The 19,689-nt window shown below is 43.2% G+C and overlaps 1 protein-coding gene across 1 annotated transcript; it reads left to right on the forward strand.

Moving 5' to 3' along the window:
* The first annotated feature begins 7,397 nt into the window (after positions 1–7,397).
* On the forward strand, positions 7,398–8,796 carry FBLL1 (fibrillarin like rRNA 2'-O-methyltransferase 1). Its single transcript, XM_025924992.2, has one exon. The coding sequence runs from the start codon at positions 7,677–7,679 to the stop codon at positions 8,673–8,675; it is 999 nt and encodes a 332-aa protein (XP_025780777.2). The 5' UTR covers positions 7,398–7,676; the 3' UTR covers positions 8,676–8,796.
* The last annotated feature ends 10,893 nt before the right edge of the window (positions 8,797–19,689 follow it).

Here is a 19,689-nt window from a genome sequence, read left to right on the forward strand (position 1 = left end):
AGGTCATTCATGATATCACAATTTCATGAATTTGAACACCAAGCTGGGCAGGAGCACAGAGCCTGCTTGGGATTCTCTCTCCCTCTCTCTTGCCCCTCCTCTATTCGTGCTCTGTCTGTCTCTCTGAAAATAAATAAACAACAACAACAACAAAAAGAATGATGTAAGGTGATAGATGTATTAAATAACCTTATTGTGGTAATCATTTCATAATACATACATATATCAAGTCATGTTGTATACCTTAAACTTCCACAATGTTTTATGTCAGTTATATCTCAGTAAAGCTGGGGAAAAATCATTAAAACTCATTAAACTCACTTTTTATCATCTGACATCAGGGAGAACTTCCAAAGGCAAACTGGAATCATCAAGGAATCAGTAGTACAGGAGGTGTCAACTTTAGTCTAATTATTTCTTTCTGGAAGTCTTGAATTTCTCCATCTTCCTAGAAATTCTTAAAGAGCAGAGAAGCCAAAATGAAGTTAAAAATCATTGACAAAGAAACTAAACTGTAGTCAGAGTTACTTAGGGTTAACAAGGAATTGTGGGGTTGCTTATGTTTTCTGTCAGGCTCTGATTTGGCCCCACTAACAAAGAATTCCTAGAGAAATGAGGGAATCCATACAGGCAAGAATGAAACCACACACAGGTTATTTAGAGTTGACTGGTGTCAAAGAGGAGCCATGAGAGCAACTGAAGTTCAAAAGTGTTGTTTTAATTTTTATGGCTATATTTGTGGTTTCCCTACTAGCTATCAAATTCTTAGAAAGCAGAGCAAACTAATGGTCCAAATGGGGTCTCAGAGAAATTATTCTTAATATATTGAGGTAAATGATGAGTCATCTGCAGCCTTGATTTTTTTCTCCATTGAACAATTAATTCTTATGGAGAATTTAAACGAGGGCATGATGTGATTTAATGCAATTTTTTGTTAATTTTCCCTGTCATTCTTTGATTTTCCTTCATGGCCAGTATTGGCTCAGGTGGCCAGCATTAACTGTCCTAGAAAATTGGTTAAATAATGTTTGGTTGGATCATAGAAATTTTATTGAGGTTAATGAAAGTACATGTGGTTGGCCAGTTGAGGTAAAACATTTTTGCTTTGTTTTGTTGTTTGGTGCTTTGAGTTTCCAATTGGCCAAGAGTTTCATGAAATAAATTTATAAAATGCTTGTAAGAGGTAAAATGTAATGGATTGATGAAAGCTCAGTTAGACCCACTGTATTTTTGTGGGGATGTTAGGTAATTTGTTTGTAGAAATTTGTAGATTGTAGGATTTGTAATATGGAAAAGCCAGCTAACCTCTGAATCTCAATTTCCTATTCTGAAAAAAGAGGAATTACTTATGATTTCTAAGATTTCTTCTAGAAAGAAAACCTTTGGAAAAGTAGTTCCTTATTTATGGACTGAATTGTGTCTCTCCAAAATTCAGATGTTGAAGCTCTCAATGTCTATATTGAGAATAAGGAAGTAAATAAGGTTAATTAAGGTCCTAGGGTATGACACTAATAGGATTAATGTCTTCATAAGAAGAGACACCAGAGAGCTCACTCTTTCTCTTTCTCTCCATCAGGTGAGGACACAGAGAGAAGCCATCTACAGGCCAGAGAAACCTTTCACCAGAAACCCAACATGGTGGCATTCTGAGCTTGGACTTCCAGTCTCCAGAGCTGTGAAAAAATAAATTTTTGTTTCTTTGGAGAACCCTGACTAATATACCCACCAAAGCTTTCTACGCATTAACTGAGTCCCAGTCACTAATTTTACAGAGGGAAATAGAGAGTGTGATCCACCCTAGACATAAAGTGCCACAACTAGTGATGGAATGGCCAAATGTTAATGGAATCCCATTTAAGGAACGTGAACTGTTCTGTAAGGCCCAGAGACTAGGAAAGGAGAGACAGTTCTCTTTTTCTGCTTTAGTTAACAAGCTATATTAGATATGTGCCACAAATTTGATTATGATTCTAGGTTTCAGTCATGTGTTAGTAAAAAGGTAATATATTTTCCCTCAATGAGTAAATTTAAATATATGCACATTGAACAGTAAATTTCATTTGTGATGTTTGTGTTGGATACACTGATCCAGGTGTGCTAGCCTGGCATTATGCAATAGATACTTACGGCAAAAAACATTTACTGTTCACTGATTATCTCACTGCTGTTTCCAGGCTGCCTTCCAATTAGACAAGGCATGTAACTAGTTCCAGTCAATGAGTTGTAAGTAGAAATGACTATATCAAACCCTAGGCCAACACGCAGAAAAAGGAATGTGAGCTCTCTATGCACTCTTTTCCCTAGTGGTAATAATGGAAGCCCTCTTGTTTCTCATATTACAGCCACAAGATGTTGATACTTGAGCCCTTTAGTAACTATGTGGAGCATAACTCCAATGGACCTTCAATGGACATGAAAAGTAGGCAAGAAATATACATAGTTATATTAATCCATTGAGATTTGAAGGTTACATTTCTGCATCATAGCTCACCCCATCTTGATTAGATACAGCTGTGACTCACTGGGGATGGAGATACAAATCCCTGGAGTCACCTTTGGAAGTGAACCAAGGTTTTTAGAAACCAGGTTGGAGAAGCCATTTCATGCATGACTGTTTAAATACTAACGATACTGGGAATGAGGTTACACAGCTTCCAGCTGGTTTTACCTAAATCACTGCTGGTCATCCTCAGGCAATTTTCTAGAATGGTGTATGAGAGAAATATAGCAAAGTTTCTCATATATCTTTTTAAGTCTGTGAGTAGGACTGGTGTACTCCATGTTAACTATTAAGGCCCAGTCACAGATGTAATTATGAACATCACTATAGGCCATATTTTATGGAATAACAAGTCAATTGTAAATAAATTTTAACTGGCTATATTTGTTCTTATTCTCTGTCAGAGAAAATTGTCTGGGTCATAATGCCAAATTAGCACTTGAAGAAATATCTTGAGTAGATAGGACCCACCGTGAATAAACCTTTGGGAATGAGACAGATTTCAATGTTATCAGTGGCCTCAGATGAAAATTTTAATGGAAGAGCATTTTGACACCTTAGGATGCCAATACCTGGTATAAATCCTTGCCTTGGTAGCATTCTGGAGTCATGCACAGGATAGGTGGAACATGTCCAACTGGACTGAAAGTCTTGCTGGCTGATGGGTGCCCCAGGCTGTAGCATCTCAACAGACAGGCTGTAAGAAATGGATATGCCAGGTAGGAACCAAAGCCAGGAGACAGAAAAGTTCTCTGGGAGTCATCAAACACTGCTCTGGGTAAGGATGCTTCTGGTTAAAAGCAAGATTTGAAAACTTGGTTTTTATCAGTTCCAAAGCTGCCACCAGCAATGAGGCAGTGGGAAGAGGCCTGAGAAAGCTGCTGAGGTTTGCATACCATAAGGGAGGGTGGTTCTGGAACTCTAAGCCACAGTCTTGTTGAAAATGACAGCAGTGGGGCGCCTGGGTGGCTCAGTCGGTTGAGCGCCGACTTCGGCTCAGGTCACGATCTCGCGGTCCGTGAGTTCGAGCCCCACATCGGGCCCCTGTGCTGACAGCTCAGAGCCCGGAGCCTGTTTCAGATTCTGTGTCTCCCTCTCTCTGACCCTCCCCCGTTCATGCTCTGTCTCTCTCTGTCTCAAAAATAAATAAACGTTAAAAAAAATTAAAAAAAAAAAAAGAAAATGACAGCAGTAATGTGATGAGACTGATGGAGGATGAGGGTGGGGAAAAGATACCTGGAGAAATTGTCACTTGTAGAGTGTGGTAGAGGCTGCTTCAAGCCCTGGCATGAAATCTAGTGAGTAGGGTGGGCCTTACCACCAGTGAGGTAGCCCACTGCTATTGCCAGTTTACAGTAGTTACTCCCAAAACTCTAAATTCATGAAGATGTTGTTCATTAGATTTAGAATTTTAAATCACTAGCCACCCCTCTCAGTGGATTCCATTTAATGGATCACATGGGAATGCATGACATTCTTGAGAATGTCAGTTCTGAAATGAACAGCAAGTACACTAGAAAGTCTACCTCAGTCCATTTAAAACAGAGGCTAGGAATAGAGACCTGGGAGATACTTGTTTGTATTGTGGTAAAGGAGCATTAATAACAGCATAACAGAAAGTGATAAGACAAAGTTCAGAATGAGTCAGTTGATATGCCCTCAAAAGCTTATACCTGGAATATTGTACAGAATTATCTAAACTGTCTTAGGTAAATTATCTAAACTGTCTTAGTTGGACAGATTGTTGGTGTTGGATATGGATCCTCTACAGTGGTCTGGAGGTATAATGGAAAGGGTTCATTGTGAAGAATTGTGCTTTAGTACCCTGAATAAAAGCAAAGAAGGAATAAACTTTTCAAATACAATTGCATAGTTGCATGATACTGTGTACTAGAGTAAAAAATATTGATGAAAGTTTTGTACTGCTAAATTGAGTAACTTTATTACAGAGAGTGCTAGTGCAATTATAGTAGGACTTTCTTTCCTGATGTAATAAGCTTTATGAGCTCATGCACATTTTCTAAGTTACAAAGTTCTGGTTGTACAGGAGATGTAGTAGCCAAGTGAAGCGGGCACTGTTGGCGCCTTACCCAATATCCCCTAGGCCCAGCTCTGAGTTCATCTGCAGCTGTGGTAAATAGTTTCTACCATGATAGCAGCTCCCCACCCAAGCACCTGCCTCTCTGTCTGATGGCTCTCTGCAGCATCATAGGAGTTTGCTGAACCACACACAGGAGCAACTCAAAAGGCAGGAGAGTTAATTCCCCAGAAACAACTCCCAACAATAGCGAAAGGGAGAATGGTGAATTAATGCCCTAGCTTCCCAGCCTGAAGTAGAACAATTATGAGATGCCCTCCACACAATTTCTCAGAGAGTGCTCAACACAACTGAGCCCCCATCTCCCACTGCAGTAATCTGCTAATTAATGTGCCCTATCTTAGCCTTTCTATCTTCCTGTCTCATTTTCCCGTCCCCTATATGTGACTCCTGGGATCACCTCTTAAAAAACCACCTGAAAAAAAAAAAAAAAAACCTGGATCCATGTTCTTGCCTCAGGGTCTGTCCTCTAGAGAAATAGAACCAACAGTATAGATAGATTGATCTATATCTGTACCTAGATCTATATCCACATCTACATCTATATATAGATGTTACAAAGAAGTGGTTCACACAATTAGAGAGACTGACACGTTCAAAATCTGCAGAGCTAATGTGGGAATTCAAATCTGAAGGCAGACAGGCTGCTATAAAACCAGGAAGAGTCAATGTGCCAGTTCAAAGGCTGTCAGGCAAGAGAATTCTCTCTTACTCTGGGAAGGGTGAGCCTTTTGTTCTATTTGGGCCTCTAATGGATTGAATGAGTCCCATTCACATTATGAAGGGCACACTGTTCTATGTAGTTAGGCTACTGGTTTAAATGTTAATTTCATCCCCAAACACCCTCACAGAAACACCAGAATAAGTTTGACCAAACATCTGGGCATTCCATGGTCCAGTCAAATTTATCCATAAAATAAACCATTATAAGGTCTGATTTGGGGGAAATCTTACCAAGGCAGCAAGCATAGCTCATCATTTTGGAGAACACTCCTCAATTTATAATGATAGCGAAGCCTCTAAGGAGAATGTTTTGTAACAATCATCCACCTCAGGAACTGTACATTGCACTCTTTGACTGCTTGTCCACATTCCAACACATAAACTTATGGCCCCTATTAAGGAGGCACTCTAGCGCTCTGAGAAAACCAGACCTGGTGTCGCTGTCCATGAATTTGAAAGATAAAGAGTCCAGGATGAAATAAAAGCTTTATTTGGCATGTGCACATTCAGTACACCCTGCCTGACATTTGCCCCGATCTTCAGGTACATTTTGTCTTTCTCTGGAGCAGGCACTTAATTCCACTAACAGGGAGGTCCACGGGTTTCTTATTTCACCTACCCACACCACCCTTATCCTGCTCTTGGACAAGTCCCAAGCCGGTCCTCGGTTGGTGTCGCTGTCCGTGGTGCTGACTGAAAGTTCAGGCCTCCACGTTACACCTGTTTTCTACTCTTTGTGATGCCCACCGTGTTTTGGTTTTGTTTTTAATGCTCAAAATGATGATGCAGACTGAACGAGTGGATTTTTGAAGAATAAACTATAATTCAGGAGTAAACATGAGATTTTTCCTGCTTGAGGTGTGTTACAGGATTTAGGGCTTGGGTTTTTGTGTCCCCATTCACACTGAAGAAACAACAATTTCTTGCTGCCCCATAATCCCAGAATGAGTTCTGGGATTTAGTGAAGTTGATGGAAAAGAGCAGAGTTAAAGAGAGAGAAACCAGGGCTGCAGCTTGTAGATTATTAACCATTAAAGAGGAGACAATCTCTGGCTTGGAATTTTCCCCTTTCTGACCTACATACATTCCATCAGAAAGTCCTATGACTTCTATCTTCTAAATATTTCTCTTGGATTAGTTTACTTCATCTGACCTCTGCAACTTCTTTGACAACAATGATCATTATCACAACCGCCATTGCCACCCTCACTCTAGCAGTTCTAATTAGTATCATTGGTAATTGCTGGGATCATCCCTTTAGGATAAAATTTTTAAAGTAGAATAAGTCAAAGTATAGATATATTGTTTAAGTGTACCAATTTGCATTCTCATAAACGTTGTATAAGTGTGCAAGAGCCATTTTTACAAGGGTGGCAAAAACTCTAAGGCATTTACTTAAAAAATTAGTGCATTTATTGTATGTAAACTATATCTCAATAAAAAGACTAAAAGAAATACTAGAAAGAAAGAAAAGAAAAGAAAAGAGAAAAGAAAGAAAGGCTAACAGAGTACTTATCATGTGCCATGTCTGGGATAAGTGTATGTAGCACTTTAAAAAAACTTTTGAGGGCGCCTGCGTGGCTCAGTCAGTTAAGCGGCCAACTTTTGATCTCAGCTCAGGTCTTGATCTCAAGTCCCGAACTTGAGATCACGAATTCACCACCCAAGTCGGGGTTTTATTAAGCCCAGCGTTGGGCTCCAAGTTGGGCGAGAAGCCTACTTAAAAATCAATCAACCAAAGTTTTGAGATAGGTTCTGTTTTACAGGTGGGATGTTGAAACTCAGTTCCAGAAACTTGTCAAGTTGAAACAAGAATCTCAGAGAGGGTCAGGGAAGCTTCCTGAGACCACACAGCAAGTGGCACAGCAAGAACTAAAGCCGATGCTGTCTTCTTCATCTCTCTCAGTGGAGACGCTTCCTTCCCTGCACCCCAGGAGAAGTGCAAAGGGTGTCTGAAAGAGCAGGAGACGAGCAAGGACGAAGGGGAAGATTTATAAGGCAGCAGGCTGCAGCTGCAAGAGGGTTAGGAAGGGGGGCTTCCGGGGCTGCAGGGTCGCCAAAGCGGGTGTGATGCAATCACGCCAGCCCCTGCGTCAAAGGGCGGCTCCAAGGATGGGGGGACTGCGGTAGAGCTGTTCCCGACTGCCGCACACCTTGCCCCGGCCTCCCACTGTGGCTAGCCTACCTAGCCACCAACCGCTGCTAGCAATCTTTGTCCCACGCCAGGACCACCATCCAGAACCACCGGTGACCCCTGACAACGGCTCCAAGCCACTGGTAACCCCTAACAACCACCGCCAGTTATCTGCGACACCTTACAATCCCTGCTAGCCACCCGGGGGCCCGGGGCGCACCATGATGAAGTCTGCCTCAAGTTCCCGCGGCGGTGGGTCCGGTGGGCGTGGTGGTGGCGGCTGGGGTGGTGGCTGGGGCGGGGGTCGAGGCGGAGGAGGCAAAGGAGGAGGAGGGGATGGCGGCCCCGGAGGCAAAGGCGGCTTCGGGGCGCGGTCGCGTGGCTTCGGGGGCGGAGGCCGGGGGCGGGGTCGCGGAGGCGGGGACAGCAGGGACCGTGGTGGCAGCGGGCAGCGGCGTGGCGGCGTGGCCAGGAGCAAAAACCGCCGGCGGAAGGGCGCCAATGCCGTGACGGTGGAGCCACACAGGCATGAGGGTGTCTTCATCTACCGCGGAGCGGAGGACGCGCTGGTAACGCTGAATATGGTGCCGGGCCACTCGGTGTACGGCGAACGGCGCATCACAGTGACTGAGGGCGGCGTGAAGCAGGAATACCGCACATGGAACCCCTTCCGCTCCAAACTGGCAGCCGCAATCCTGGGCGGGGTCGACCAGATCCACATCAAGCCCAAGTCCAAAGTGCTGTACCTGGGTGCTGCCTCGGGGACCACGGTGTCTCACGTCTCTGACATCATCGGCCCCGATGGCCTTGTGTATGCGGTTGAGTTCTCCCACCGCGCTGGCCGCGATCTGGTTAATGTGGCCAAGCAGCGAACCAACATCATCCCAGTTCTCGAAGATGCCCGGCATCCACTCAAGTACCGCATGCTCATAGGAATGGTGGATGTGATCTTTGCCGATGTGGCCCAGCCTGACCAGTCCCGCATAGTGGCTCTGAATGCCCACACCTTCCTGCGCAACGGGGGCCACTTCCTTATTTCCATTAAGGCCAATTGCATCGACTCCACTGCATCTGCTGAGGCGGTGTTTGCTTCAGAGGTGAGGAAGTTGCAGCAGGAGAACTTAAAGCCTCAAGAGCAACTGACCCTGGAGCCCTATGAGAGGGACCACGCTGTAGTCGTCGGGGTCTACCGGCCCCTTCCCAAGGGCAGCAGCAAGTAGCACTCAGCAAGGGCTGTCCTTGAGATCTCCCCAAGACTGTGCCGTGTTCAGTATAACCATATATGTGTTTTCTTTGTGTGTTGTTTTTCTTTCTTCTATTAAATGGTCTAAAGAAACAGTACCCAGGTGTATCAGGAAGCCAGACGGTTTTGCTGCAGTAACAATCAATCCCCAAATCCCCAAAAAGCTAAAGTAGCTCTTGATAGGAACCCATCAAGGGAGAGCATGGGAGCTGTGCTTACTCTAATCACCTAGGGCCCTGCAGGCCCCTCAGCTTCTCTTCACACATGCTTTCTCATCACAGGGGCAGGGAGTAGAGAGCTGGGGAATTGCTATTAAGCCTGTAAAGTCCTCATTGGAATTGAGGGGGCACTTCGGTTTACATTGGCAAAATTACACAATCAAGCCTTACTCCAGGGTGTGGCACTGGATATTGATGGAAAATAGTATAGTGTAACACACCTAATTTGTCTGACTCGAAGCCAGAGTTCCAGTACAATATATATTTAGTACTTTACTCCTCAACTAAGACCATTTGCATTCCCTAGTTCATTAACTCATCATACCAGCTCTGAGATGGCTTTGTTAAACATTTTCCTTTTGCATGGAAAACAACAGGGCTTCTGAAGGTACATTAGTTGCCCAAGTTTGTATAACTAGTTAGGAGATAGAATCTAAATCCCAATTTTTGGGCTCTAAATTCACTGCTATTTCCTCTATGCCAGTGGGATCTTAACTCTCCTCTGCATGGCCCACACTGGACAGATCGCAAGTCCCAACATGTGGACACACACAGAACGGAGTTCTGTGGTTTCATTGTGTTCTTTCTTCCACTTCCCTGTGTTACCTTTAGATTTCAAAAGAGCAAAACAGGGCAGGGAGGTAGGAGATGGATCTACTTCACAGAGTGTTCCTACTGCAAGGCATAATATGCCCAAAGTGGTATCACCAAGTGTCTGAGAAACAACCATATAAAGGACTTCAGAAAGTACCTGTCTCTGAAAGCCATTTCCTACAGATCTTGAGTTGCTGGACTCATTACATTCAATTCTGGCTCTCTAAACTAGCCCAAAGGGAGTGGGAGAATAAGCAATCCCAGGAGGGCTGGGAATGTTCCAAAACCAGTCCTTTAAAAGACATCTTATTTATTCATTTACTCATACATTAAAGAAAATCCCCATTGCCAATTGCCAAGGTCATTGATATTGAGTCTGGGAATTATTACTCAGGAATGCATTATTAGGAGAATGGTTCTGCCTTCCTAAAGATGTGCTGGGGCAGAGACTGAAGTTAGTCTGCATTTTCTGAGAGGATATTTCCTGAACAAAATGAGATAAATTAGATTTTTAAAAAGGCATCCATCCATCCTTCCTCGCCTCCCTTCATTCCCCCACCACATGCACACCAAAGCTATACTGCAGGCCAAGAGCTACAGTTCAGATTTGTTGGCCAGAGTGACTCAGGTGAAATAGGGTGAATGGAATAAATGTCTACAAAAACCCAACTAGTCATTTCCAAAAAAGAGTGTGAAATCTTCATTACAATCCTGAAAGGCAAGGATTGTTTTTCCCATTTAGTGAGAAAACTACAGTTCAGAGAGATGACATGACTTGCTTAAGTTCTTCCCATAGGGCTTTCAGCCATAAATCAAATACACAGGAATCTGACTCAGAAATCTGTAGCCCTTCCATGGAAATCTATGCTGGCTCTTTTGCTTTGAAAAGCCCTCTTTTCAGTCCTAGGCTTATCAATTTGATGCTGGGATGAACCCCTGAGGCTGGGGATAGACTTGCAAGAAACTTCCAGAGCATTACAGGATCCAGCCTCTGTCAAAGTGAGCTCAGCCTCAAGAAGATACACTTGGTTCTTCTTTACAGGGTGTCTGTTCCCCAGGGTGGGAGACAGAACAAGGAAAACTCAGCCTCTTTCCTTGGCAGGAGAACCCTCACATGCATACACAGGGACAATTTATAGTCCATGTCTGAACCTGCTTGAGATGAGACTATCAATGGAGAAATGGCATGAAAACAGCCTCCTAAAGATTGTCTCTGAGTTGCAGATGCGTTCCTGGGCCAATGGAACAACATGGTAAGTACCAAGAGAAATATGGGAATTAGAACTAAGGGAAAATAGGAAGGAAGCTGGAACCTGATTTGGAGAATAAAGGCAGGGAAAAGTATGGGACTGTAACTCCAGGGGGCAGTGAGGCTCAGGAAATAGGCAGCAGTGAATGCTCAGGGTCACCTGAGATGCTCAGGGCCAAGAATGTTTGAGTTCCCAGAAGGTATTAAACTGTGATTTCTAGGTGTCTTAGACTGCTTGGGCCATCATTGCAAAATACCACAGTCTGGATGCCTAATTTTCTCACGTGTCTGGTGGCTGGAAGTCCAAGGGCAGGGTGCCAGCAGAGTAGGTTTCCAGTGACCCTCTCCCCTTCACTTGTTGATGGCTGCCATCTCCCTGTGTCCTTACATGGCCTTTCTCTGTGTGCATGTTGGGGGACAGAAGGGGAGAGGAGAAGGGGATAGGGAAAGCTATCTTTGGTGTCTCTTCCTCTTTTTTTTTCAATTTTTAATGTTTTATTTATTTTTGAGAGAGACAGAGACAGAATGCAAGTAGGGGAGGGGCAGAGAGAGAGAGAGAAAGAAAGAATCTGAAGCAGGTTCTGAGCTGCAGCATACAGCCTGACACGGGGCTTGAACCCACAAACCATGAGATCATGACCTGAGCCAAAGTCGGACTCTTAACCGACTGAGCCACCCAGGTGCCCTTCTTCCTTTTCTTATAAGGACACCAGTTCTATCAAATTAGGGCCCCACCTTAATGACCTCATTTAACCTTAATTACCTCTTAAAGGCCCCAAATACAGTCACATTGAGGGTTAAGGCTTCAACACTTGAATTTAGAGGAACACAGCTCAGCCTATAACACTAGGGAGGGACAGGAACCTTCAGCTAAAATGCCTCTCTTACTGGCTTGTGAAGACTGACTGAGGAAACCCACGTGCAATGCGAAATACCTGCACAGAGCTCTGCATGTTGTTCCTCCCTCCCAGGTTTCCTCTTATCGGCAATATAAGATGACAAGTTAGCTGAGAATTAGGAATTAGCATAAAAGCCAAAGGTTGCACTGAAATCGGGGGTGGCAAACTTAGTAGGATTTCAGTTGGGCCCGATATTCAAGCTGAAAGCTGGATAGAAGTTGTTGCTGAGTTTCAGAGAATCAACTGCCTAGCAAGAGCCACAGCAGAGCCTGGCCCAAGCATTTAGTGCATGGCCTCCCGCAGTCACCTCTGCAGCAGGTGCATGAAGGTAAAAGGCTGATACTTGAAGATCAAGAGTGATGATCTCTGCGCCAAAGTAAGTCAGCACAAGCTGGTGCGGGGGAGCGGAGAACACACAGATCCAATCTCACCTACCCTCACCATCACCATGATGTCTGTCAGCCTCCCCCTGCCCAGATGCCTTCTGGGATAAAGGGAGGAAGAATAGAGAGGGTGAAGACCTGTGAGAATGGACCTTTATCCAAAAGAGACTGTTTTAAACTGGAAGAAACCAACTTCCTTTAAATTGGCAGTTTCATCCCGAGCTGCAATCCTACTACAAAGCAAGATGCACATCTGAGCTGCAGTGAGTATGTTTGGATTCTGCTTCACTCGTATTTTTCAAGCACTTATGAGGTCTCAGGCATGGAGCTAAGCATTATTTGATTTTAAAAATATTATTTTACATCTCATAATGAGAACAAATGTACCAGAAAAATACTGAAATGTAAATGTTCAGCTTAATGAATTGCTGTAAAATGAACAGTGCTGTTGGAGCTATTTCTAATATTTGTGTGGTCTGGAGAAAGAGAATGTATGAAAGCCCCTGCCTGGCCCATGGCCTGCCCTTCCTCTTTCCACCCCTCATCTCCTGCATGCCTGGAAAGGCCTCATGCACACATCTGTAGTATCCCAGCCTTCAAATCCAAGGTCTGTCCCCATGCCCTTTAAATAGCCTTCTTTAAGGCACTCTGTGGGACTAGAGTTGCAAACTGGAAGTGTTATCTCCCAGGAGAACTGGCTTGGGGAATACAATAGAAGCAGGTCCAGGCTGACCAGGCTGGGTTCTGGTGTCTGATCCACGATCTAGAAGATGGGGACGTGGGCTCCTGGGGTGCATGGCACTTGTTTCCTATAGCCTCCTTGCCCTGTGGGACAAGGTGCTGACAGAGGAAGGCCAGAGCAAAGTCCTGTAAAGTATGGGGCCCAGAGCAGGTGTTCTCATTGCTTATGTCTTAGAGTGGCCCCTTTGTCTCTCTACCCACACAAATGTCAACATTCCTTCTTAAGGAGGCAAATCTAACTCTTTCAAATAGTCTTCCAGGCCTTTGGGCCCAGAGGAAATCCCTCTTCTGAAAGCTCTTGTTCTGATTGAGACAATATCTAAGTATGCACATACTATGTGTCAGGTGCTTCCAGACAACTTTTTTAACTTAACCACCCCCTTGGAGGCAAGTGTTATTGCCCCCATATGACAGATGAGGAAACTGAGGCTCAGGAAAGTGATATGAATCACCCAATGTGGTTTGGTTAGAAAGTGGGAGATCTGGGATGTTCTAGAACAGAATTATGTTGTTTCTTTAAGTTAGTGAAATTAACATCAAATACTCTAGGGAAAGACTTGGCTTCAGTGTTTTATTTTTTTAATCAGTCCCCCAGGTGATTCTAATGTGCACCCAGGGCTGATACCCACTATTTAAAATCCCATACCATTCTTGTCTTTGATTGGGAAAGGCAAATTTAGGATAGTATTTTGAATAACTGAAAGACAAACTGAACTTTTCTCCAGTACCTGCTGGTACTTGGGGCCTCTATGACAGGCCAGGATATTCCCTAAGATTCCAAAAACGAGGAGGATTAAAGTCTATGCTTGAAAACAAAGTTACCGATGTTGCTGTCCATTTCGCCCCTGAGGGCTGCATGCAGATCATGTTTGTCAAAAGTTCAGCTGAGCTGGGAGAGCACTGAGCTGTCAGGTGTCAGAATTAAGTTTTATTTAGTGCCATGGAATGAGCAAGAAGCTAAAACTAGAGAAAGTGCTGACTCCCCTATTCCATCGGCCCTGCTTGAGGGTCAGGGAGATAAGAGCTCCATGATGGGGGTGGGCAGTCATCTCACCCTTCCCAGCATCTGGAACAAAAGGCTTCAGCAATTTTACGGACCCTAAGGTAGGTTGTGGGGGGATGATGGGAAAGGCTAGGACTGGAGAAGTTCTGAGTACTAAGTCAGAGAGGGGAAAAGTGTCTTCAATTTCTCCTGCTGCCTCCAGAAGGTGGCAGAGGTGCCTGAAGGAGATCTCTAAGGCTTCAGATAGAGACCTATATATGGAGGGGATGGGGTAGAAGTGTAAATTTACCTGCCGCAGGCCCAGAGTCCTTCAGAGACCTCAGTGTGCAGGCTGTGCACCAAATCTGGCATGGAGAGCCGGCTTCCCCCTGTGCACCCCCCAGCACCCTATCTGCCAAGTAAAGCCTTTGTGATCACCTCTGATCAGACATGAGAGATTACACATCTATATTTAATCAGGGGCCAGATTCTGTGATGTTTATTTCCTTATCCAGACTCTAAGTAGTACTCAATACTTAAGTTGTCTTGTATGGGCTTTTCTGGCTCTTGAGCAAAAACATTTATAGATTTCTTTCCAAAATGTTGCCTTTCCATTTTCCTTCTATTTCTCATGCTTGCCATTCCCACTCCCTGGTGGCCACCAAGTCTCCAATCAGATATGGCTCTATGTCCACTGTCCATTAAACACTTTTCCACCTACTGCCTCCAGCCAAACCTCTGCCTGGAGGACCTGGTTGCCTGAAAACACACAAGAATTCTGGGGAGCCTCTGATTTATAGCTGGTCAGTCAGAAGCACAGGTAATAACCAGGGCTTACTGTTGGCATCTGACGTTGGGAGTGTGGAATCTTGGGGGACTGAGCCCTCAGCCTGTGGGATCTGAGGCTATTTCCAGGTAGGGAATATCAGAGTTCAGCTGAATTGTAGGACAGTTAGATGGTGTTGGAGAATTGGTGGTGGTATGGGGGGAAAATTGTCTCCACATTTTGGAATTGGGGCACAGAACCGACTTAGGAGGTGGGGACTTTGAAAAGTGATTAGGTCATGAAGGCAGAGTCCTCTCCAATGGGATCCGTGCCTTATAAAAGGGGCCCCCAGAGGCACCTGGGTGGCTCAGTCGGTTGAGCATCTGACTTCGGCTCAGGTTATGATCTCCCGGTTTGTGAGTTCGAGCCCCGCGTTTGGCTCTATGTTGACATCTCAGAGCCTGGAACCTGCTTCGGATTCTGTGTCTCTCTCTCTTCCCCTCCTTCACTCATGCGCACGCTCTCTCTCTCTCTCTCTCTCTCTCTCAATAACATAATAAATAAACTTTAAAAAAAATTAAAAAAAAAAGAGGCCCCAACAGGTCTCTTCCCCTTCTGCCACATGAGGGCACAGCAAGAAGCTGGTGCTCTACAAGCTGGAAGAGCACCTTTACCGGAATCCAACCACGCTGTCTCCCTGACCTCAGACTTCAGACTCCAGCACTGCGAGGAGTAGGTTCCTGTTGTCTATAAACTACCTTGTCTGTGGTGTTTTGTTACAGAACCATGAATGACTAAAACAGCATCTGGCATTCAAAGCCCATCAGGGGCCAACTTCTGACAACTTCAATCTTGTTTCATACTGCTTTGAACTTTGTTTCAGAACCTCTAAATTGCCTGTATGGCCTTGTGTTTCATACTTGTGGGCCTTGCTCATGATCATTTCTTCCTGTAGAGTAGTTTCTTCTCCATATCCTCTATTTGACTTACTCCTTCCTCATGCTTTCAAGACCTGGCTCAGACATGTCCTGTAGGTAGTCTTCCCTGTCCCCTCTTCCCATATCTCCTGTTTCTTCTATCTGTCCTCTCCTCTGCTTAGGCTAGAATAGGGGCTCCCAGGTGGCTCCATTGGTTAAATGATTGACTCTTGATTTCGGCTCAGGCCATGATCTCATGGGTCTTGAGTTTGAGCCCTTCATCGGGCTCTGTGCTGACAGCGCAGAACCTGCTTGGGATTCTCTCTCTCTCCCTCTCTTTCTGCTCTTCCTGTGTCTTTCTCTCTCTCAAATAAATAACTTTTTTAAAAAAAGGCTAGAATAACCCTGTTGCTCTGCATTTCTTTTGGTCAGAAAACTTACTACATCTTGTTAAAGTTGTTGTTTATGGTAAAAAAAAAAAAAATTCTGGCTACATGCAGCAGCCATTGTGTGTGGCAGAGTGCTCTATCTCTGCCAAACAAGAAGGCTTTCAGAAACACTGGACAAAAAAAGCTGAGGGGAAACCAGAAGTTGTTTTTATGGAAAACAGTATCTTTCTCTTCTCCGTGCTGAGCTCGGAGACTGCTTGAGATTCTCTCTTTCTCCCCCTCCCTCTCTTTCTCTCCTCCTCTGCCCCTCCCCTACTTGTGCAACCTTTCTTTCTCTATCTCAAAAAAAAAAAGGTAGATCCAGCAATCATCCAACCCCATGAAGGCCCCCAACACTCTGATCCACCATCTTTTACCACTCCTTCAACTCCCTGCTTCCTTACCTGGCTAAGATCTCATGGTCCACTTTAGTTACTTCCTTGCTGAATTCCTTGTCCAATTCTTTCCTGAACCCATCTGTTTCTTGCAGTACATGATCAAATGGAAACAAAGCTGCCAGTATATGCTACTAACACTCTTTTTCGACTTCCCTTAAGGTCCCAAGTTCACTGGCACATTTCCTACCTTCCAAGTTATCAGGTGACCAAAGCTTCACTTCTTCATAACATGAATCACCATCCTTTTGTCCTTTCATAGTGGTTTCTTCACCACCTGCCGCTGGCCCCTAATCCAGTGCCACATATTTTAGGTTTTTGGCATTCAGTGGCATTCCTATTTGATCCAATTTCTGTATCAGTTGGGATAGATATATCAAATGGATCATGCTATGGTAACCAATCCCCAAGTCTATGCCTAAATGAACAGTTTATTTTCTCCCTTACACCACAGCACCTTCATTATTTGGTGGGTGAATGAGGAGATAGGACCTCTGTTAATTTTCATCACTTAGAGATCAAGCTGTCAGAGCAGCCACTATCTTGAATGCTGCTGGTTGTCAAACTAAAGGGAAAAGATGATTCTGAAAGCTCTCACACAAGTGATTAAGTGATCTAGCTGAGAAGTAGTGCACATCATTTCCAATCACAATTCACTCAACAAGTTGGCCAGGACTAGTCATATGAATGTACCCAACCAAAAAGGAGCCGGGAAGTACAATCCCACTATGTGTCTGAAAGATGGAATAGTAAAAATTTCTGCTGAACAGCATTAATGAGAGCCACAAGAAGGTACAATTATTAGCCTCATCTTGCATGTGGTGAAGTACACAGAGTTGAGAAATCTGCCTGACATCATGTGTCTAGTAAGAGCAGGATTAAACCCATGGTCCAAAATACTAGCTTTTAACCAGTACTCTACACTGCCTCTCAAGTCATCAGCAAATACCTAGCTTTTATCTTCTTGTTATCATCATGTAATAACATCACATAATTTAATTGTGATGTGCTCAGAGAATGTGGTCTTATTTTTTGAAATTTATTGAGACTTACTCTATGGTCTTGTATATGATCAATGTTTACAAATGTTCTATGTATGCTTGAAAAGAATGTGTATTCTTTCACTGCTGGATGCATAATTCAGTGTGTGGCCTTACTGATTTTTTGTTTACCTGAGCTGTCAATGATTGAAAGAGGTGTTGAAATGTCCAACTGTGATGGCGGTCTTATGCCTTAACATTTCATCAATTTTAGCTTTATTTTGTGGATATTTTACTGGTTGCCTATATATATTTAATAGTTATGTCTTCTGATTATTAATGATTATGTAATGACCCTATTCCTAATGATGGCCTTTGTCTTCACGTTTATTTTCTTGCCTTAATATCACTACATAAGCTTTTTGCAAATGTTTGCCTGATCTATTAATGATTACCTGATATGTTTTTATTGTATTTATTTCAAAATTGAAGTATAGTTGACATACAATATCATATTAGTTTCAGGTGTACAGCATAATGACTCTCTTTCTCTCTACATGCATACATACACACACACATTACAAAATGCTCACCATCATAAGTGTAGTTGCTATCTGTCACCATACAAATTTATTAAAATATTGACTATATTCCCTATGCCATGCTTTATATTACTATGACTTATTTTTTTAATTTAATTTTTTATTTTTTAAAATTTACATCCAAATTAGTTAGCATATAGTGAAACAATGATTTCATTGTTCCTTAATGCCCCTTACCCATTTAGCCCATCCCCCCTCCCACAACCCCTCCCGTAACCCTCAGTTTGTTCTCCATATTTATGAGTCTCTTCTGTTTTGTCCCCCTCCCTGTTTTTATATTCTTTTTGTTTCCCTTCCCTTATGTTCATCTGTTTTGTCTCTTAAAGTCCTCATATGAGTGAAGTCATATGATTTTTGTCTTTCTCTGACTAATTTCACTTAGCTTAATACCCTCCAGTTCCATCCACATAGTTGCAAAGGGTAAGATTTCATTCTTTTTGATTGCCAAGTAATACTCCATTGTGTGTACATATACACCACATCTTCTTTATCCATTCATCCATTGAGGGACATTTGGGCTCTTTCCATACTTTGGCTATTGTTGATAGTGCTGCTATAAACATTGGGGTGCATATGTCTCTTCAAAACACCACACCTGTATCTCATGGATAAATGCCTAGCAGTGCAATTGCTGGGTCATAGGGTAGTTCTATTTTTAGTTTTTGCGGAACCTCCATACTGTTTTCCAGAGTGGCTGCACCAGCTTGCATTCCCACCAACAATTCAAAAAAGATCCTCTTTCTCCGCATCCTCGCCAGCATCTGTTGTTGCCTGAGTGGTTAATGTTAGCCATTCTGACAGGTGTGAGGTGGTATCTCACTGTGGTTTTGATTCGTATGTACCTGATGATGAGTGATGTTGAGCATTTTTTCATGTGTCAGTTGGCCATCTGGATGGCTTCCTTGGAGAAGTGTCTATTCATGTCTTTTGCCAATTTCTTCACTGGATTATTTGTTTTTTGGGTGTTGAGTTTGAGAAGTTCTTTATAGATTTTGGATACTAACCCTTTATCTGATATGTCATTTGCAAATATCTTCTCCCATTCCGTTGCTTGCCTTTTAGTTTTGCTGATTGTTTCCTTTGTTGTGCAGAAGCTTTTTATTTTGATGAGGTCCCAGTAGTTCATTTTTTGCTTTTGTTTCCCTTGCCTCCGGAGACGTGTTGAGTAAGAAGTTGCTGCAGGCAAGAGCAAAGAGGTTTTTGCCTGCTTTCTCCTCAAGGATTTTGATGGCTTCCTGTTTTACATTGAGGTCTTTCATCCATTTTGAGTTTATTTTCGTGTATGGTGTAAGAAAGTGGTCCAGGTTCATTCTTCTGCATGTTGCTGTCCACTTTCCAGCACCACTTGCTGAAGAGACTGTCTTTATTCCATTGGACATTCTTTCCTGCTTTGTCAAAGATTAGTTGGCCATATGTTTGTGGGTCCATTTCTGGGTTCTCTATTCTGTTCCATTGATCTGAGTGTCTGTTCTTGTGCCATATGACTTATTTTATAACAGGAATTTTGTACTTCTAAATTCCCTTCACTTATTTTGCCTATTTCCCCATTCACCTCCCCTCTAACAACTACAGTTTCTTCTTTAAATTTATGAGTTTGTTTCTGTTTTGTCCATTCATTTGTTTTGCTTTTTATATTCCACATATAAGTGAAATCATACAGTATTTGTCTTTATTTGTATGAGTTTTCTCACTTAACATAATGCCCTCTGGGTCCATCCATATCATTGTAAATGGCAAGATTTCATTCTTTTTTGTGGCTGAATATTCTATTGTATGTATATGCGTATACATATATATATACATATCACATGTGTGATATATATATATATATATCTTT

This window comes from Puma concolor, chromosome A1, assembly GCF_028749965.1.
Source record: "Puma concolor isolate L17-30 chromosome A1, mPumCon1.1.hap2, whole genome shotgun sequence".
NCBI classification, from domain to species: domain Eukaryota; kingdom Metazoa; phylum Chordata; class Mammalia; order Carnivora; family Felidae; genus Puma; species Puma concolor.

Excerpts from the sequence above, each read along its gene's own strand:
- FBLL1 (XM_025924992.2), top strand. The coding sequence starts at position 7,677 with ATGATGAAGTCTGCCTCAAGTTCCCGCGGCGGTGGGTCCGGTGGGCGT.